Source organism: Pelophylax lessonae, assembly GCF_965119305.1.
Source record: "Pelophylax lessonae genome assembly, chromosome: 12".
Lineage (NCBI taxonomy): Eukaryota > Metazoa > Chordata > Amphibia > Anura > Ranidae > Pelophylax > Pelophylax lessonae.
Genome location: NC_138779.1, coordinates 156,394,420 through 156,413,552, shown reverse-complemented (window position 1 = coordinate 156,413,552; position 19,133 = coordinate 156,394,420). Strand labels below are relative to the sequence as shown.

At 41.9% G+C, this 19,133-nt stretch overlaps 1 protein-coding gene across 1 annotated transcript in view; it reads right to left on the bottom strand.

Annotated features, from left to right (window-relative positions):
- The window catches only part of LOC309568933 (uncharacterized protein), a gene marked incomplete at its 3' end in the record, with an annotated part of 365,261 nt that extends 349,062 nt beyond the window's left edge, over window positions 1-16,199 (bottom strand). Inside the window, exon 1 of the mRNA XM_082274701.1 lies at window positions 16,102-16,199. Within this exon, the coding sequence (XP_082130827.1) occupies window positions 16,102-16,116 (15 nt within the window). The 5' untranslated portion in view covers window positions 16,117-16,199. The remainder of the gene's footprint in view (window positions 1-16,101) is intronic.
- Between the last annotated feature and the right edge of the window lie 2,934 nt (window positions 16,200-19,133).

Here is a 19,133-nt window from a genome sequence, read left to right as displayed (position 1 = left end):
ATACCCAATATTGCTGGTTTACATGCTGTCTGACATTTGCTCTCTAGACTTGACAATCCTGAGCTACCAAGCGAATACATTGTCAAGTGTCTTGAAATTGTTCTTGGTAATAACTATTTTAAATTTGAAGGAAAAATGTACACACAGACCAGAGGGACTGCCATGGGCAGTTCAACAGCGCCATCATTCGCGAACCTGTTCATGGGCTATCTGGAAGAATACTGTGTCTACCCATCCACTCTGTTCACAAATGATGTGAAGGGGTGGATGAGGTATATAGATGATGTTTTCTTGATCTGGACTGGCAGCAGTGATGTATTTTTTTGCATTTGTTGACTTTCCTAACGGAGTGTTTCCAGGGATAGTGTTCAACCCACAGATTTCAGGCCATCAGATCACCTTCCTTGACGTATTAATTAATCACCTACGCCCAAGGCACTGTTACCACCTCCCTCTACACTAAATCCACTGACGGGAACACACTACTTCACTATCAGAATGCCCATCCAACACATCTACGCAAAAACTTACCGATATCACAGTTTATGAGGGTGGTACGCATCTGCTCGGATGCTGATAATAGACAGCGACAACTAGATACTATGTACAATAGGTTCCTGGAACGGGGATACCCAGCCCAGGTGCTCGATCACGCCCTCACCAGAGCCATGTCAGAATGGCACAAGACCACTGATCAGATTGATCGCCCGCTATTTGTCCATACATTTAGCTGCGAGTGGGGTTAAACAGGCAGGAGTAGGTCTTAAAATTCCACAGGCTGATGCATCTCTTACACCAAGCTTAAAGGCGAAACCCATGGTTGCCTATAAAGGCAGCAGGACACTGCGGGAACATTTGGTACAGACAAAAATATGCCCATCCCCCACCCCCCTTAGAATATCACACAAAAAAGGCTGTTATAGATGTTTCAACTGTAATGTGTGCAATTCACTCATTAGTGGCGAGTATTTCTCACACCCACACAAGGGTAGTCAATACCGGATATTGGATTCCCTTAACTGCAACACCGATTTTTGTGTTTTATATTTTAAAATGTCCTTGTGCGTTGACATATGTAGGCAAGATAAGGGGGGCGTTTAAGAAATGGTTTCAGAAACATAGAAGTGATATTAGGACCACATTGGCAAGGCAGAGAAAGGCGAACAAACTGATTTGAACAAGCCTGTAGTGATACATTTTGCCACTTTCAAACATCAGACCCACTAGCTACGTGGGATGGTGATTGAGCATGTTAAACAATCAGCCAGGGGAGGTGACCGGGATGAATTGCTCCTCCGCCGTGAGGCGTACTGGATCTATACCTTGGGTACAGTACAAACTGGAGGCCTCAACACTAACTTGTCCCTCACATGTTTCCTCAGTGACAGTCCCCCGATCTTCAGTCTGCAGGGTCATTTATTCCCCTCTTTTGTTTCTGAGCTACACTCCATTGGTCATGTACATTGGCAGAAGACAATTCATCCTTTTGTCTTTCTTTTTCTTTTCGCTCTTTCTTTTCACTCTTTCTTTTCCTTTTTGTTGAGTCCTTCTGAGTTTTAAAAAAGTGCCGGCGCCCGGAGGGGGGGGGGGAATTTGTAGTTGGCTTGATGTGAGCAGACACCATGACTCACCTGTGCTCCGGTATCCTGAACAGCTGACCAGTGTATGTTGCGGGACAGGGGAGAAGTGTGGAGAGAGGAGGAAGGAGCAGTGATCTGGTCAGAGGCAACAGCAGGGGGGGACCGTCAGGGAGTTTGTGAAGTACGGTGTCGCTGGGAGAAGTTAACTGCATGGCTGTGAGGTGGTAGTGAACTATAGGAGCTGCCTTCGACACCATCTACAATCTGAATCAGACCTGCAATATCCTCTGTCCTCTGATTGATAACTTCTGCAGATGTGGGTTTTCCTTTTTGTTTGTTTTCCTCGGCTCCCCCTGATGACCCCTGTTCTTCACTTGTTCCACTTTGCTATCTAGCTCTCTGGGCTGTCTTACTGCTGATTAAAGTGGAAGACCTTCCTGAAAACTGAAAGTGAAAGGTGGAGAGTGCATTCAAATGTTTAATTTAATCTGACTTGGGCTGGCAGAAAGCTCTCTTGATCAGTGAATTCTTGGATCATCCATACCTTGAACACTTGTAGTCAAAAGATAAGTGAAATTGACTTTGAAGAGGGAAAAGTACTGTGTTTGTTTTTTTTTTTTACTTGTGCTTAATGCAGTCTTGGAGTGTGGGTGTGAGCCAAGCACCAAGGAAGTTCTAGTATAGCAATTGGAACATAAAGTAGGAGGTAATGACAAGGAAAAAGGCTTCTAACTCCCAGCCCCAAAGAACAGTAAAGGAAAAAAAAACAAGGAAGCAGCAGCTAAACTAGAACGGTTTGCACATAATCCATCCCAAAATAATGTGAAGGGGTCGCAACCCAAGACATCACTTTCACCCCCTGCAGCCCTTAAGGCGTTAAGCCCGAGTGACAGGCCCTTTAAAGCGGCTTTGATACCCCCTACCCTAACTGCAGGATGATCACCTGACTTCTCTGTTTCTGGGACTGCAGGGATGGAGGAGCCATCTTTAAGAGAGGCGCAGCAGTAAAAGGATGCAAATCTGCCTTATCAGAAATGATGGACCAATTAAAAGGCATAAAAGAGGAAATGTCACTTTTTAGACCCGATCTACAGAAAGTACGGGAGCTTACTAGAAGGTAGTCACCAGAATCGAGGATGAAATAAAACCCATGAAACAAGAAGTTGAGCTCTTAAAAGAACGGTTGAGAAGCAGAATGATACGTTAGAAGATCTGGAAAATAGACTAAGGAGGAACAATGTTTGTATAATTGGACTGCCAGAAAAGTGTGAAGGGAATAATATGAGAAACCTTTTGGAAAAATGGCTGCTGGAAGTGTTCGGGAAGGAAGAACTGTCCCCGTTTTTTTGCTCTAGAAAAGGCTCATAGAGCCCCAATGAGAGCCCCCTCCTTGGAAGGGACCCCAAGATCAGTGATTATTAAACTTCTTCTGCTTTTTAAAGATAGAGAAATTTAAAGAAAAGCAAGAGAAATTAGGGAAATTAGGCTTAATGGAGCAAAAATGTTGTTCTGATTTGATTGTTATGATTTCTCTGCAGAGGCTAGATTTGTAGATATCAAGAAGTGGCTGCGGCAGTTAAACTTGCAATATGCTATGCTTTATCCAGTGCAGCTGAGAGTCACTGCACAAGGAGGGATTCAATTCTTTTGATACACCTGCCACAGCCACAGCTTGGTTATAAAGGAATGAGTGGTCTATATAAATATTGTGATAAGTAGGTATGCCCCGAGTTGTGGACACACAGGTCCTGTTTCTGTATTGGTTTTGTAAATTATTATTTTTTTTTTTTTTTCTTTTTTTTTTTTGGGAGCACAGGAATGGAGTTATGAGTTAGAGTAAGTTTTTTTTTTTATTAGAGTCATAGGTCAATCCTGGCACTTACATGAGAGGAGTATGAAATCACAATTTATCCTCTAATGGGGATTTTCTTTTTCTTTTTTTAGGGTGTGAGAAAGGGAAAATGGGTATAGATTAAGCATGTCGGAAATATACCATGGAAATATATTTAGAAATCTCTTTAAAAATGGGCACTATGTGGGAGAGTATACAAGTCGCATACATTCTTTTTTTTTTTTTTTTTTTCTTCTTTCTCTTTTTTTTCTTTTTTTATTGCTTAGAAATAGGATGGGTGGTGAAGTAACAATTTGCTCATGGAATTTAAGGGGATTGGGAGAGCAGCCCTGTTTAAGAGTATTTAAATTCTTAGGGCATCTGTAATTTGCCTGCAGGAGACATACTTAACTAAAGAAACAAGCCCCCCCCCCCCCCCCATTTGAAACAGAGGATTTCCATGTCAGTATCATCCAGTGTATACATCATATTCAAGAGGAACTTTTTGACATTAAAGTTGGGCAGAAAGTATGATAGAATCACTTCAAGAGTTTTTGGAGTATAACAGATCAACAGCAATACATGATATAGTGTGGGATACCCTTAAAGCTAATCTGAGAGGAATGCTAATCCAAAGTATCCAAAAGGAAGTAATCTACTAGAGACTGGGAATTAAATATAATAGGGAATGTGAGTGAGATGGAAAAAATGTATGTAGAGGACCCTTCACCAGATAATCTAGTTAAATGAACAGAGATGCAGCAGATATATCAAACATTGTTAGTGAAGTAGGTGGAGAATATTTTTTTTTTTTAAACAGGCCCACTATGAAGAGGGAGAAAATACTGGGCACATGCTGGCCCTTCTGGCTGGGTCTCAGAATGAGAGTAGGTCTATTGCAATGTCTGTAGAGACCCAAGCTGGAAGGGTGACCAGGTGCCCAGAAGAAGTAGTGAATGTCTTTAAGGATTATTACTCAGACCTATAGAAGTCTAGGGTAATGGGAAGAAGACAGAGACTTGGAAGATTTCATACAGGGCCGGCCTATTCCACAGCTCTCAGAGATAGATACAATTAATGAATTGCAAAAGGCAGTAAAAGAATTATCGCCCCGTAAAGTACCAGGGCGAGATTGATTGCCAAACGAGATATATTGGGAATATGGAGAAATAATGTTGCCAGAGTTGCTGCAGGAGCTAAATGAGGCATTGGAGAAAGGGAGACTACCAGTATCAATGACAGAGGCTACAATCATAGTAATACCAAAGGAAGAGAAAGATCTAACTCAACCCACATCATACAAACCAATCTCTTTACTTTGTACTGATGTTAAAGTACTAGCAATTGGACTAGGTAAAATCATTAATACTATAATTCACCCTGATCAATATGGTTTTATCCCAGGCAGATCAACATCGCTAAACGTTAGGAGACTATTCCTTAACGTACAAATTCCACCAGAAAAGTCGGAATCACGAGTTATACTGTCCCTCTACGCTGTCATGTTTTACAGCGTCGAATGGAACTACTTGTGGCGAGCCCTAGCGCTATTCAATGTTGGCCCTATTTTTATATAATGGGTTAGATTGTTGTATGCTAGTCCAAGGGCGAAAGTGAAAATTGGTGAAAGATCATCAGAATATTTTCCGTTGTCCCGGGGGGCGAGGCATGTGTGCCCATTGTCACCCTTGCTTTTTGCCATCATGATGGAGCCCTTGGCCATAGCTATTAGAACAGCGGAGAGTATAAGAGCTATTAGAAGGGGGAAAGAGAAAGAGAAGATCTCGCTATATGCAGATGATACACTATTGGCCTATACACCACATACATCGCTCATGGAGGCTTTGGAGGCAAACTTTTTGGGGGCTGTGGGTGAATGCTTAACAGTAAAACTACTGGGGAAGGTATGGAAAATAATAAAATCAATATTTGTGTACTCGGGTCTTACAGAGTATACACCTATTTATGGGATAATGAAAATTTAATGGAACTTAGGGGGATGGAGAATATTAGTAAATGGAAACAGAAGGGAGTGATAAGATTATCGGAAATATATAAAATAGGGGTATTAAAGACATTTCAGAAATTAAAAGAGGAATTTGGGTTTCTGAATAGAGGTTTTTATATGTATCTGCAACTACGGCATGCACTGGCAACACAAATTAGAGAGGGAGGATTAGAATGGAGTAAAATTTCTCTGTTGAAAAATTTGATACAGGCTACATCTTTAAAGTGGTTGATTTCAGAAATATACAGGAAGTTACAGGTAAGGATATTAGATAAGGAATTTCAGTTACCTATCAGAAGAAAATGGGAAGAGGATGTGGGGCGGTTAACAGATGTACAGTGGGATGGTATAGTAGCTTCAATAGACACAATATCTCTTTCAGCAACCCAGAAACTCACACAATTTGATATACTCCATAGAGCATTTTATATGCCTAAAAGGTTATTCTTGTTTGGAGGAAGATCGGATGCTTTTTGCCCTAGATGTAAAACGGCAGTTGGAAATTTGATCCACATGTTGTGGCGATGCCTCAAGTTGCACAGATACTGGAGGGAGGTGATGGATAAAATAAATTCAGTATTTGCAATAAATCTTCAATTAGATCCGGGACTATCCATATTGGGGTATATGAGAGAGAGAGAGGGGTATGGGGCAAATTGAATAGCAGTTTACAGATGTTTATATCAGGCTAGGAAAGCTATAACAGAGAAATAGATAAAATCAAAACCACCATGTATAGTAGATTGGTTGAGAAAAGCCAAAAATACCATAATTAGAGAAAAATTGGCTTACAAATGAAGAGGAAATACTAAAAAGTTTGAAACAATATGGAAAGAATGTATAGAAACTCCCGACCTACTACTGGATTATGCTGATATTTAAAATGTTTAGTTGACTTCATGTAACATGCAGTATATGGGAAGGGAGGTGGTGGGGGGGAGGGTGTAGATTTGTTGGGATGGGGGATAAAAAGGGATGACTTTTTTTTTTTTATTAATATTTTTGTCTGTGATATTTTTGTCTATTGATTTAGAATAATAAAAATATAAAGAATTAAACAAAAGTGTGGCCTATTGCTGGGGTGCTTAATCCCAGGAGATAAATACACTGCTTTGATTTGCTGACCCCAAGATATTCGGGGACCTATAATCTGAAACCAGCCTTTTACTTTCTTTACAAGAATGCTTTTGAGCCGTAGCCCCCCCCCTTTTTTTTTTGTTTGACTAGTTAGGTCAACAATTAACCTATTAATAGGTTCTCGGTGACCCATCTATTACTTTGTTCTTTCCTTACCCTTTACCACAGAGCACTTCCCACACCGTCCCCTTTTTTTTTCTTCTAACTCTTCTTGGATTAGCGAATTACTACCTGTATTCTTTGTTATAGTTATACTTCTATCTTATCCTCATTTATCTGGTTCTCTACTTTTCCTTCCCCTCTATATATTTACTACACTTTTTTTGTATTTCTTCTATTTCCTTTAAATTTTTCTATAATTTTTCTCTATGCCCATCATTTCCGTTTTTTTGTTTATTTTTTCTCTTTATTTTCTAATTTTTATTTGTATTTTTCATTTATTTATTTTCAGGTATATTTTTATTTAATTTTCAGGTATATTTTTATTTAATTTTATTTGTATTTTTATTTTTTATTTCATTTCCATTTACTCTTTCTTTTTTGCTTCCATTCATTTCCTAATATAGTTCATGTTCTCCCTTTCCTTTCCCCTCTATTTTGGTAACTTTCACTTTCTTTACTCTGTTTTCTTTCCGTCTTGGTGTCCTACACCTTCCCCTTCCAGAGCCGAGCGCATCTTTCGTGTCTGCACACCTGACGTCATGGTTGCCATGACAGCGGCGGCCGCGCAGTCCAGTGAGGTGTTCCAGGCAGTGCATGAGCGGCCTATGTGGCGCGCCGTGATTGGCCCTAGGACGCGTCGCCTGGCAACGGGAACGCTGGAGATCTGTATACATTCTGGTGATGTACCCGATCGGTACACATTGATTAAACATCTGCATACCCACTGGGGGGGCCCCCATGAATATACAGTTTTAGTCATGCGTTGCTACTACATTAATTACAGTTCAAAGGATTATTTTATTAAACAGTCATAGGCGGGAACATGACGTCAGAGGAGGAGGGGGGGGGTCACAATTTTCCATTGTTTTGATTGGTTATTTTCACATATATTCTCGGCTCCCTGTTAACACTTTATCACATGCCTGAGGAAGAGGTCCTGTGTGACCCTGAAACGTTGCACTTTTCCAGATGTGATCCTTTTACAATAAAACGTTTCTTCGGACTGCTTTGCAAGATCCATGGTGTGCTGGTGAATATGTACAGTCAGGTCCATAAATATTGGGACATCGACACAATTCAAATCTTTTTGGCTCTATACACCACCACAATTGATTTGAAATGAAACAAACAAGATGTTATTTAACTGCAGACTTTCTGCTTTAATTTGAGGGTATTTACATCCAAATCAGGTGAAAGGTGTAGGAATTACAACAGTTTGTATATGTGCCTCCCACTTTTTGAAGGACCAAAAGTAATGGGACAATTGGCTGCTCTGTTGTTCCATGGCCAGGTGTGTGTTATTCCCTCATTATCCCATTTACAGGGAGCAAATAAAAGGTCCAGAGTTCAATTCAAGTGTGCTATTTGCATTTGGAATCTGTTGCTGTCAACTCTCAATATGAGATCCAAAGTGCTGTCACTATCAGTGAAGCAAGCCATCATTAGGCTGAAAAAAACAAAATTAACCCATCAGAGAGATAGCAAAAACATAAGGTGTGGCCAAATTAACTGTTTGGAACACCCTTAAAAAGAAAGAACGCACCGGTGAGCTCAGCAACACCAAAAGACCCGGAAGACCACGGAAAACAACTGTGGCGGATGACCGAAGAATTCTTTCCCTGGTGAAGAAAACACCCTTCACAACAGTTGGCCAGATCAAGAACACTCTCCAGGAGGTAGGTGTATGTGTGTCAAAGTCAACAATCAAGAGAAGACTTCACCAGAGTGAATACAGAGGAATCACCACAAGATGTAAACCATTGGTGAGCCTCAAAAACAGGAAGGCCAGATTAGAGTTTGCCAAACATCTAAAAAAGCCTTCACAGTTCTGGAACAACATCCTATGGACAGATGAGACCAAGATCAACTTACTAGAGTGATGGGAAGAGAAGAGTATGGAGAAGGAAAGGAACTGCTCATGATCCAAAGCATACCACCTCATCAGTGAAGCATGGTGGAGGTAGTGTCATGGTGTGGGCATGTATGGCTGCCAATGGAACTGGTTCTCTTGTATTTATTGATGATGTGACTGCTGACAAAAGCAGCAGGATGAATTCTGAAGTGTTTCGGGCAATATTATCTGCTCATATTCAGCCAAATGCTTCAGAACTCATTGGACGGAGCTTCACAGTGCAGATGGACAATGACCCGAAGCATACTGCGAAAGCAACCAAAGAGTTTTTAAGGTAAAGAAGTGGAATGTTATGCAATGGCCAAGTCAATCACCTGACCTGAAATCGATTGAGCATGCATTTCACTTGCTGAAAACAAAACTGAAGGGAAAATGCCCAAGAACAAGCAGGAACTGATGACAGTTGCAGTAGAGGCCTGGCAGAGCATCACCAGGGATGAAACCCAGTGTCTGGTGATGTCTATGCATTCCAGACTTCAGGCTGTAATTGACTGCAAAGCATTTGCAACCAAGTATTAAAAAGTGAAAGTTTGATTTATGATTGTAAATCTGTCCCATTACTTTTGGTCCCTTAAAAAGTGGGAGGCACATATACAAACTGTTGTAATTTCTACACCGTTCACCTGATTTGGATGTAAATACCCTCAAATTAAAGCTGAAAGTCTGCAGTTAAAGCACATCTTATTTTTTTTTCATTTCAAATCCATTGTGGTGGTGTATAGAGCCAAAAAGATTAGAATTGTGTCAGTGTCCCAATATTTATGGACCTGACTGTATGTATCTGTGATAGATCCAGTGTCCAGATGGTGATCGCTACAGCACCCACAACAGATGTGCCTATATCCAGGAAGGTGATATTGGTCAGCTTGGCATGGCACTGCTCCCTGTCTTTAACCACTTTACCACTAGAGCATTTTGCTGTCTTACGTCTGGGCCACTTTTTGCGATTCGGCGCTGTCCTAATTTAACTGACAATTGCGCGGTCATGCGACGCCGTACCCAAACGAAATTTACGTCTTTTTTTTCCCACAAACAGAGCTTTCTTTTGTTGGTATTTGATCACCTGTGCGATTTTTACTTTTTGCGCTATAAACAAAAAAAAGTGTTTATTTTGAAAAAATAACTATTTTTAACATTTTTTTTTAAATGAAATTCCCCCCAAAAAAAGATGTAAAAACCAATTTTTTTTTTAAATTTTTGGCCAATTTGTTTTCTGCTACCCATGTTTGGTAAAAAAAATCGCAATAAGCGTATTTTGATTGGTTTGCGCAAAAGTTATTGCGTTTACTAACAAAGGGAAAGATTTATGTCATTTTTGGTGTTTTTTTTTTTTTTAACGAGTAATGGCGGCGATCTGCGATTTTTTTTTTTTTTTTTTTTTCGGGACTGCGACATTGCGGCGGACAGATCGGACCCTTGACTGACATTTTTGACACTTTTGGGGGTACCAGTGACATTACTGCAGTAATCAGTGCTATAAATATGCACTGTTACTGTAAAAATTACACTGGCAGGGAAGGGATTAATTTTATTGGAGAGGGAGGGGTTAATGTATGCCTGGTGCTTACTGACGTGTGGGGGGGGAGGTGACTGTGTGAGACAGGGACAGATCGGATGTCCAGCTATGCTGAACACTCTGATCTGTCACTCCCTGTCACTGAGGAGATCCACCCGCTCTGTTTACATAGGCGGGCGGATCTCCAAACTGGATTCCCCGACGATCGGGGCAGAGCAGCGGCGATCGCCGCCGCTCCTCCCCTGGCCCGACTCCCGCTGTGAATGAAAACAGCGGGAGCGTGCCTCCGGCGGCGCGCGAGCGCCGCCTACAGGGGGAGGAGTCTGGCGACGTAGGTCTACGTCGTCAGACGGGATCGTGCCACTTTGCCGCAGTAGTACTCCGGTACATAGCGGTAAAGTGGTTAACATTGGCATTTATAGGAAATCTTGGTCAGCTTGTCATGGCACTGCTCACGAACTATAAGTGACAGGGACACAAAACTTGTGGAGCACCTTGAGGGGACCCAGGACTACAACCTATCTATACATTTCAAAAGTGGGGTATAACCTGTACACTACACTGACTGCACATTTCAAAAGTGGGGTATAACCTGTACACTACACTGACTGCACTAAACTAACAACACACTATCCACTAACTACCTGCCTAATCTCTATTATCACACACTATACACGGCTGCCATGTCAGCAGCAACCTAATATAGCGTGGGACGTGGACTTAGCCCCTAAGTCATGATTGGCTAAAGGCACCCTGCCTTTGGCCAATCGTGGATCTGACAGGACATTGTGCTGTGATTGGCCAAAACATACAGGTCAGGTGCATGGTTTGGCCAATCACAAGCACTTAATGCACTGCAATCGCGCAGTGCATTATGGGGTGCTCATGAGCGAGCGAACTTGCCGCTGAACACACGAACATCCCGCTCATCCCTAGCTGTAACATAACAAAAAGTGGAAAAGTGAAGTGTTGTGAATACTTTCCAGATGCAATGTATGATATCATTTGCCTAGGCCTGGAAACCAGAAAATAACTGAGTAATGTAAAGAAAAATTTTAATGTTTAAGGTAGTAAATATGATGTACTAATGCTGGCATTATAAGGATTAAAAATAGTCAATATTGACTGAGAGTAAAGTTTCACTTTAAGCTGTGTTGGAGCGGCAACTAGGGTTTTTTTTTTCTGGTATACTGTACTAGTGCTGCCACGATGCGTCGACGTAGTATATTACGTCGTCTACAGAAGTACGTCGACATACGTGAAAGGCGTCGACGCGTCGCACGTGACGTCACATGCCCCCTGCTCGTGCCGGCCGTTCTCCTCCTCCCCCTCCTCGGAGTGCACAAGACATGAAAAGACCGGGAAAGACATGAGAGACTGAAAAGACTGAGGCATGAAAAGACCGGCAGATAAGGTAATCACTCAGCCATGTTGGTGTCAGTGTTTGCTGCAACCCCTGCTGTGAGAAGATCCACAAAGTACGCAATGCTGCTGCTGCTGATGACAGAGAGCCATTTCCAGCAGAAATAACAGCTCGTCGCAGCTTAGAGAAAGATTCATACAATACTGTGCAGCCTGATGGACCTGTCTGTAGGCATAAGGCAGGGACAGGCAGGAGGATAGCTGCAGCACCTCTCTGTACTGGCCAAGATTGATGGCAAGGGTCCTCAGAGGGCAATAAAACTGAGAAAAGCTGCTTCAGGGGGATTCGTTTGGTTACTTTTTTATTGTTTCTTAAAAGGGACAATAAACTATATTCCCTATTCTCCCCTAAAAAATGAATCCACACGCATCCACCACTTAACCACTTGGCACTTTCACCCCCTTCCTGCCCAGGCCAATTTTCAGCGCTGCCGCACATTGCACATTCAACACTGTACCCATACACATTTATCATTTTTTTTTTTAGACTGACAGAGCTTTCTTTTGGTGGTATTTTGTCACCGCCTGTGTTTTTTTTTTTTTTTTTTTTTTTTTTGCTAAACAAAAAAAGACCAAAAAGTTTAAAAAAAAAAAAAAGGTTTTTCTTAGTTTCTGTTATAACATTTTGTAAATAAGGAATTCATTTTTCTCCTTCACTGATGGGCACTGATAGGCTGCACTGATCATCAGGTAGATGTCCCCTGTGTGGATTGTCGCTTACCAGCTCTCCTCACATGCGGTCAGCATGAGGAGAGGACTTATCTTTAGCGCAGAAATGTTTCCCTTTTTACATTTTATTTTTGCCACTTAATTTTTTTGTACTGTAAAAACTTCAACCACATTGAAGTATTTTTTGGAAAAAATGTAACAGAAGTTGTACGTATAATTTTTTGTAAAGTTATTCAAAGGATTAATTAGCTAATCAAAAAAAGAACACTCAAGCAAAAAAATTAAAATAAAAATAATCGTCAGATTAGTCGACTAATCGGAAAAATAATCGCTATTTTATCGCTATCGTCAGATTAGTCGACAGACAAAATAATCGTTAGTTGCAGCCCTATACTGTACATTTTGTCGTTTAAAAATTGAATTTTTGTCTTACTGTAAAATTATTTTCTCTTAAGTTCATTGACGGACGTAGTCTTCCAATCTTCATATCAGTAGAGTTATACTGCCCCCTACTGGAGTAGGACACTAGGCAGAAAAAAAGTTCTGGCTACACCTATGGGCATTCCTAGGGGGTATACCCTCTCTCCCTGCTATAAGATGTCAGTTTTGTATCAAAGCAGTGTCAGAGAAAATAATACCAACCCAACTCAGAGGGGCGGGTACTGCATTTGTAAATGAACTTAAGGGAAAAGGATTTTACAGTAAAACAAAAATCGAATTTTCTCTATCGTTCATTGACAAACGCAGTCTTATGATCCTCATATCAGTAGGGACGTCCCAAAGTTGTGCCAAAAAAATGAGTGGGAACAGCAGAAAAATAATTCCCCAAGGCAAAACCATAGCCAACCAGGTAACATAGGACTCATCAGAATGACAAAATGAGACCCACCTAAAAAAAACGCCCTCAAGGGAGACTAAGAAACTCCCTGAAACAGCAGCCTGCAAAACTTTGTGGCCAAAAGAGGCATCTGCAGCACATTCACCTTTTAAAACTTTGTGAAGGTATGAACAGATGACCAGGTAGCCGCCTTGCAAACCTGAAGCACAGATGCCTGATGGCGAAAGGCCCAGGAAGCACTAAGCACCCGGGTAGAATGTGCCCTAACAGGGAAAGGTGGGACCTGACCCCTAATTGAATAAGCCTGCACCACCGTCTGTCTAAGCCATCTAGAAATAGTCACAGCAGTCCCAGGCAGCCCTTTCTCTGGGTCATGCGTGAGCACAAAGAGCGAATCTGACTTTCAAAAAAGACTCATTAGTCGCCAAGTTAACCTGATTGCCCGAACCACATCCAAGGTATGTAATGCAATTTCCCTAGGGTGTTTTGGCCTAGGACACAAAGAGGGTAACACAATGTTCTCATTCAAGTGAAAACTGGAAACCACCTTTGGAAGGAAGGATGGATCTGGACGAAGTACCACTTTTTCCCTGTGCACAACCATATAGGGAGAATGACAGGACAACGCCGCCAGTTCCGACATCATGCGCTTAGAAGTGATAGCCACCAAAAAGGCCACCTTCTGGGACAAGGAAAGCAGGGGAATCTCTCAAATACTTTTAAAAGGAGGTTTCTGGAGAATGGACAGCACCAAATTAAGGTCCCAAGGTGGCAACGGAGGTGGCACTGGTTAAACTGGATAAAGTTACGTATGAGGGAATGGGAGGCTAATGGCCTTTGGAAGAAAATTGCCAAGGCCGCGACCTGACCCTTGATAGTACTCAAGGCCAATTGCTGATCAACTCCCCGTTGCAGGAAAGCCAATATCCAAGCCACCGAATAAGAGCGAGGGGGAACCCCAAGAGACTCACACCATGCAATATACTTCCACGCACGATGATAGATCTTCCTAGAAGTCGCTTTTCTCACTTTAAGCAGAGTGGGAATCACTGAAGCAGACATGCCCCTGTCCTTCAGCACCTGACTTTCAACAGCCAAGCCGTCAAAGCCAGCGACTGTGTAAAGCAGAATGGAATATTGGCCCTTGAGACAGTAAATCCTCACTGAGAGGAAGTCTCCAAGGAGCGTCTGCAACTGGCCTGACCAGATCGGCCTACCAAGCTCGGCGAGGCCAGTCCAGAGCCACAAGAATGACCAGAATCCCTTCTGCCTCGATCATGCAAAGATGTCTTGGCAGCAACTTAAGAGGAGGAAAGGCATACATCGGCTGATACTGACCCCACAGGGCCACCAGCGTGTCTGCCAGAGGGTCCCGGGAGCGGGCCACAAACCCCTGCACTTTTCTGTTGATCTGAGACGCCAACAGATCTACATCTGGAGTGCCTCAACGAAGGTACAACTGCTGAAACACCTCCCGATGGAGGGACCATTCCCCTGCATCCAAGGCCTGTCGACTGAGGTAATCCGCCTGCCAATTTTACACTCCTGGAATGTGAACAGCGGAGAGAGCTGGAACAAAGCGTTCCATCAAAGGTTGCCTGGCACTTCCAAGGCCGCAAGAACACTTTTGGTGCCCCCTTGGTGATTGACATAAGCCACAGCCATGGCATTGTCCGAATGAATGCTCACTGGACAACCCTGCAGGTGCGCGGTCCAGTGGACTAGGCAAAACCTTATCGCTCTCAGCTCCAGAACATTGATCGGTAACCTGGATTCTTCCAGGGACCATACTCCATGAGCAGACACTGGTTTGGTTCTCTATTTTAGATAATGCAGTTATAGAAAAAAATTAAAGCTAAACTCCAAGCACAAAAACACTTTCATGTAAGTATATTCTTTAATCACCGTAAAGGATATACAACATAAATCCACTTTGTGTGCACCAAATGACTTTGCAAACCCAGATATTACCTTGAAACTTAGAAGTGACATCGTCACTGTGCTGTAGTGGGTGGACTTCAACCCTCCCACAGCAGGAGGGCAGATACAAGACCAGTCACCCTGCACAGGAGAGAAAGCAGCAATGATCTTTACTTCGGAAAACTCCTACACACAGGCAAAGTGCAGGAGTTGTTTTATACTAGATCACTGCATCGATCTGGAAGAAATACACAAAGGACACTAAGATTCAGTTTACAATACACATGCCTCTTGTATTTACACAATATTTGTTTTGCCAGCTTTACTTGTGCATTCACACTTGCACCTTGCCTGCAATTATATGCAGCTATATATAACCCAACAGGGGGTTCTGACAATTACCTGCTAGAGGCAACCCTTATTGAAAGCAATGGGAGGCTGCCAGCTCCCACAGCTAATCACACCCACACACATGTAATCATGCATGCAGCAGACTGCCTGCATCCAGGGCCTATCACTCACATGTGATCACTGCATGAGCAATTATGAGTCAAATGCTGTGAGGACAAAGTGGGAGGGGGCGGGGCAGAGCCACGCTGTGTGTGACTATAGATGCACACAGCCCAGCTCAGGATCAAACCTGCACCTCTGCCCCCATAGCAAGTGATGTGCTGTGGGGGCTGAGGGAGAAAAGGAGGAGCTGACAGCACCAGCGGGGGACATCAGAAGAGGAGGATCAGGGAAAGTATCAGACATAAGAAGAGAAGTAGGTATGTATTTTAATTTACAAAAAATGTGACTTTAGAAATAATTTAATTCAGATGCCAGAAAAACATTCAGTTTAAATTAGCCTGTTTTATGAACTGAGATCCACAGTATATACACAACCTCAAACAGAAAATAAACGTATGGATTCGGAAGTGTCTTCTGGCTGATAAAAACACCATATTATAACATTTCCATTGGTGAAATCAGGTGGTAGTGTGGAAAGAATTCCTTAATCATTCAGAGCCGGACCTCTAAGGGCCACAGACCCAATAGTGTTAGCTATTTCTGAAGTCTTGCTGCTACATCAGAGATGTTTTGTAGGATTCAGAATTACTCACATTTCCGTTTTTCATCTCCTCATAGCTGGAGAGGGAGCGTGAAGAGAAACGATTAGAAGAGCCTAATTTCCTGGATGAGAGAAAAATCAACAAAGGAATTCCTGGATGAGGAAAAAATCAACAAAGGAATTATTAGAATAGTTAAACTTGACTATTACTCGAATATTAAAGTGATATTAAAACCATTTTTTTTGTAAACTTAAATGCTAATTTGCTTGACTTACATGCTCTTGCTGATTTTTAATTTCTCCTCATACTGTCTCCTGGCCTTGTTACACGACTTCACATATGTATGTGCCCCTGGAACTATGGAGTCTGCCCCCATTTTGAACTACAAGCTTTATGCACAGCCGCTTCCAGCACCACACACACTGGCAGTGCAAGAGCGACACGCCTTTCCTCCACAGCAGTAATTAACAGAGGTTTCTGAGCTTTGGCTTTGGTTCTCTGTCTTTCTGTCCTTTCTGGAAGCAGCTGCACATACTGTAAGTTTGTACTTCAAAACGCCAGCATGCACAAAGTGGAGACTCCAGTGGAACACTGTAGGTCCAGGCAGGCACAGGGGTCACTTACCTGAAGTTGGCCAGTGCAGCTGGGAGAAATTATAAAAGCAAGCAAAAGGTAAAAAAAACACACAAGCTATTCACATCTCATTTTACAAAACAAACAAAAATACATTGGCTTTAATACCACATTAGCCTAAAGTTATGTTGACAGTCTTGCATAAGTGTATTTCCACTTTTGCAGCCAAATTTAGATCACACTTACTTTCGATTTGTAACATGTCCCCATTCACATAGCATAATTTAAACAAAATATATTTAAAAATTGCAGCTTACCCCTTTTAGATGCTCTATTCTAGACCCTTTAGCAAGGAAGAAGCTCTTTGATTGTGAGGGGGTCGGGCAACTGTGCTTGCTATAATTAAACCTCTCTGTATTGTGCAGGCAGATCTTCATTATCAGCTGTAACTGGATTTGAACACTGTCTGTCCTAATATAAGGATTAAGGGGCTAGGCCTCTACCATTGTATATTAATGAGGACAGGTTTGGGATTGGCTCATTTATACATTGTTCACAAAACCTTGCAGTCAGCCAAGACACCCTTCTAATCTAAAACGTAAGAAATATTACAATGTAACAACATTTATATATTTTTTTTTTTTGGGCATGCTGTTTGAATGTCCGTAAAGGAATAGCCGGCAACACTGAAAATCTTCAATAAATTGCTTCTTTATCGGCTTACATTAACCACTTGCCGACCGCCACAAGTATATATACTGCGGCGGTCAGCCCCGTACCGGTACGTCACCAGCCTGTGAGCCAATAGGGGGCGAGCGCGCGCCGCCGGAGACGCGCCCCCGCTCATTCAAGAGCCCCCCCCAATGTCCGCCGGTCACTCGCGATCGTCAGTTACAGAGGGAGAAAGGCAGGCGGCTAATGTAAACACAGCCGCCTGTCATTCTCCCTTGTGTAACAGCAGAGGTCAAACGGTCCTGTTATGTAGGACCGTTGATCTCTTCTGTTACATGAACAGCCACATCCCTGCACAGTTAGAAACGGGCCCCTAGGGACACACTTAACCCCTCCTTCTCCAATAAAGTTAACCCCTTCCCTGCCAGTGTCATTTTTACAGTAACAGTGAATATGTACAGCACTGATTACTGTAGTAATGTCACTGGTACCCCCAAAAGTGTCAAAAATGTCAGTCAAGGGTCCGATCTGTCCGCCGCAATGTCACAGTCCTGCAAAAAAAAAATCGCAGAAGCCGCCATTACTCGATAAAAAAAAAAAAACAACAAAAATGACAAAAATCTTTCCCGTAGTTAGTAAACGCAATAACTTTTGCGCAAACCAACCAGAATAAGCTTATTGCGATTTTTTTTTTTTTTTTTTTTTTTTTTTTTTTTTTTTTTTTTTTTTTTTTTTACCGAACATATGTAGCAGAAAACAAATTGGCCAAAAATGTTAAAAAATTTGGGGGAATTTCATATAAAAAATGTGAAAAATATTGTTATTTTTTCAAAATTTATGCTCTTTTTTTTGTTTATAGCACATGATCAAAAAATCGCACAGGTGATCAAATATCCCCAAAAAAAGAAAAAAGGACATCAAATTTGTTTAGGTACAGCGTCACACGACCGTGCAATTGTCCGTTAAAGTCACGCAGTGCCGAATCGCAAAATAGGGCCTGGTCAGGAAGGGGGTAAAATCTTCCGGGGCTTAAGTGGTTAAAGAATCCCGTGAAGATAATGTGCTTATAAAGAAAGTCAATAAATAAGTAATTTATTGAAGATTTTCCATGTTGCCAGCTATTCCTTTACTAAAAACTGCATGAGTTAACAGCTGCCCCTGCGTGAGCACTGGTGTCTCCTATTACAGCCTGGAGGTTGAACAGAGTCCCTCTCAGCTGAACGACATGCTATGTCAATAAGAATGCATAACAAACATAGTGGGATTCAAATGTGACTGCAAAAGTAGAAATGCGCTGTAAGGAGGCTAAAAAAAACCACACATTTCTTGGTGACTATGCTGTTCCTGCTCCCTCAGTGCTGGTCACACTACCAAAATCCTAGGTATAGGGATAGATCAACCAACCTATCAATTCTACCCTTCAGCACAAATCACATGAACAAGTGCCTAGGCTTTCGGCTATGTGATCGATGCTGTAGGGAACATGAGTAACATTTTCTCTAAAAAAGAAAGTACTTTATCGGAGTCCCTCTATTTCATTTTTCTTGTTATCTATCTTAGAAAGACTGTATGGTAAAAGATTGAACAATTGCTGCAGTTCCTGATCTTGTATTTCATTTCTCTCTTGGAATAAAAAGATACATTTTAAACAATAAATGTAGATATTCCATGTGACAAGACTTCAGGGTGTTATGGCCTAGGATCTGGTGTCACCCAAGGTTCTCCCCCATGCAGGTTGAGGGGGTCTGGTATGTGCATCACATTAGGAGAAAACTGTCCTTACAGTTTTTTCCAGGATTGGTAAATCTAGGAATGGGTTCTGGAGCCCAAAAAAAATA